The 2,500-nt window shown below is 46.2% G+C and overlaps 1 protein-coding gene across 4 annotated transcripts in view; it reads left to right on the top strand.

Moving 5' to 3' along the window:
* Positions 1-2,500, top strand: part of LOC135092069 (transmembrane and coiled-coil domain-containing protein 4-like) — a 34,413-nt gene that overhangs the window by 7,666 nt on the left and 24,247 nt on the right. For all 4 annotated transcript variants that reach the window (XM_063990249.1, XM_063990246.1, XM_063990247.1 and 1 more), the window contains exon 3: positions 1,984-2,131. In XM_063990249.1, the coding sequence (XP_063846319.1) occupies positions 1,984-2,131 (148 nt within the window). The remainder of the gene's footprint in view (positions 1-1,983; positions 2,132-2,500) is intronic.

Raw genomic sequence — 2,500 nt, 5'->3', positions numbered from 1 at the left:
TATGTAGATAGGTAGATAAATAGGTAGATAAATAAGAGGAGGAGGAGGAGGAGGAGGAGGAGGAGGAGGAGGAGGAGGAGGAAGGAAGGAAGGAAAAGAACGAGAAGACATTCTTACAAAATAGCACCATTAGTCTCTCTCTCTCTCTCTCTCTCTCTCTCTCTCTCTCTCTCTCTCTCTCTCTCTCTCTCTCTCTCTCTCTCTCTCTCTCTCTCTCTCTCTCTCTATGCGTACCTGTGTGAGGAGACTAATTACTTATCTCCACCTGCTTTTAATGCACGGAGATGAGACAGAGGAGATGACGTGCAGGAGGAGGAGGAGGAGGAGGAGGAGGAGGAGGAGGAGGAGGAGGAGGAGGAGGAGGAGGAGGAGGAGGAGGAAGTACGTGCAGAAGACTGTAGAGAGAGGAAGACGAGAGGAGGAAGAAGGAGGAAGGACCTGAAAATGAGTTCACAGGAGGAGGAGAGGAGGAGGAGGAGGAGGAGGAGGAGGAGGAGGAGGAGGAGAGGAAAGACTGTAAGTAGAGGAAGAGGAGGTGAAGGAGAGGTGAAGGAGGAGGAAGAGAATGAATGAAGGTTAAGGTCCAGAGAGAGAGAGAGAGAGAGAGAGAGAGAGAGAGAGAGAGAGAGAGAGAGAGAGAGAGAGAGAGAGAGAGAGAGAGAGAGAGAGAGAGAGAGATCTGACATAATTGGGTTACTACTTTGTATATGTGTGTGTGTGTGTGTGTGTGTGTGTGTGTGTGTGTGTGTGTGTGTGTGTGTGTCTCAAGAAAGTTTACATTAAAGGTATACAATAATTGAATATTCATGTTATATAACTCTCTCTCTCTCTCTCTCTCTCTCTCTCTCTCTCTCTCTCTCTCTCTCTCTCTCTCTCTCTCTCTCTCTCTCTCTCTTCTATAGAAAAACATAGCTTCCTACCTCCTCCTCTTCCTCCTCAGAAAAGGTTTGAATTTAAATCAGAAAAGGTTATACTTGCCTTATATAACTCGCTGGTGCGCCCTCATCTAGAACGCTGTGTACAGTTCTGGTCACCATACTACAAAAAAGACATTGAAAAACTAGAAAAGGTATAGCGCAGAGTCCCAAAGATGATTCCAAGATTGCGCAATAAGCCGTATGAGGAACGACTGGAAGAACTAAACCTATTTAGTTTAACAAAGCGCAGGATAAGAGGAGACCTAATTGAAGTGTTCAAAATTTTCAAAGGATATAGTAACATTGATGCAGATAAATATTTTACCATTGATCATTCTAACCTAACAAGAAATAATGGATTCAAGATTATACCCAAACGTTTTAAATCCCATGAGGCCAAACATTTTTTCTTTAATCGTGTAGTAAATATATGGAATAAACTTCCTGCCGAAATTGTGAACAGCAATACTATTGAATCATTCAAAAATAGAATAGACAAATATTTAAAAGCAATTCCCCAAGAAGCTCTCTTCTTGTCCGAATAATTACTAAATTCACTAATAAATTCTTATTTCACAGACACCAGTTTTAATATAAATTGTATTAACTTTCAGATAGGCGTATAGAGTTCACCGTAGGGTGAATAGAGGAACTTCCTTTCATCCTTTTCTATGAAAATTCCATGTCAGTTTTTCCATACTGCATGGTACTTTTCCCAACTATTTCCATGCCGGCGCAAGCTGGAGGGAGTGGTGGGTGGGGAGGAGCCTTCTGCTATGCTGTCCTGTCTCTCTTCACTGTAGCTAGTTAGAAGTAGTTACCAAACAGCCTTGCAAGGACCAAAAGGTCTGTTGCTGTTTGGCTTTCCTTTGTATTCCTTTGTATTCCTCCTCCGCATTATTCCCAAGACGGAGAAGATAACTCTTTCCTTCCTGTTCTCCTTCATCTCCTCCTCCTCCTCCTCCTCCTCCTCCTCCTCATCCTGCACACCGCCCCTCACCCCCCAGCTAAACAACACCTTTTATACCTGTTCTCACGGCATCTCATCTCCGCTCGTCTCCACCAGGTGCGGCAGGTGATGGAGATGACCTTACGTGGCCAGGTGGAGGGCAGCTCGCTAAGATCCTACGTGCAAGTCCTGAAGGAGGAGCCCCCCTTAGCACGGTCCAGGATGCCAGTTGTGCAGGACCTCGTCATGTTCGCCGTGCAGGGAGGTACGTGAAGTAGGAGGAGGAGGAGGAAGAGGAGGAGGAGGAGGAGGAGGAGGAGGAGGAGGGGAGGGGGAGGAGGGGGGAGAGAGATTAAGTATCTAACTATAGGTATATATTACGAAATTCGAGAAGGGTGTGCGGGAATAAGGAAGAGGAGGAGGAGGATGAGGAGGAGGAGGAGCAGGAGGAAGAGGAGGAGGAGGAGAATATCAGGTATATATTATAGAAGTTGAGGGAGAGAAGAGGAGAGGAGGAGGGTGGATTAGGAGCAGGAGGAAGAACAGAGGAGGAGGAGGAGGAGGAGGAGGAGGAGGAGGAGGAGGAGGAGGAGGAGGAGGAGGAGGAGGAGGAGGAGGAGGTGATGACGATGTA

Source organism: Scylla paramamosain, chromosome 39, assembly GCF_035594125.1.
Source record: "Scylla paramamosain isolate STU-SP2022 chromosome 39, ASM3559412v1, whole genome shotgun sequence".
In the NCBI taxonomy this organism is placed as follows: domain Eukaryota; kingdom Metazoa; phylum Arthropoda; class Malacostraca; order Decapoda; family Portunidae; genus Scylla; species Scylla paramamosain.
This window is presented reverse-complemented; position numbering and strand designations above follow the sequence as displayed.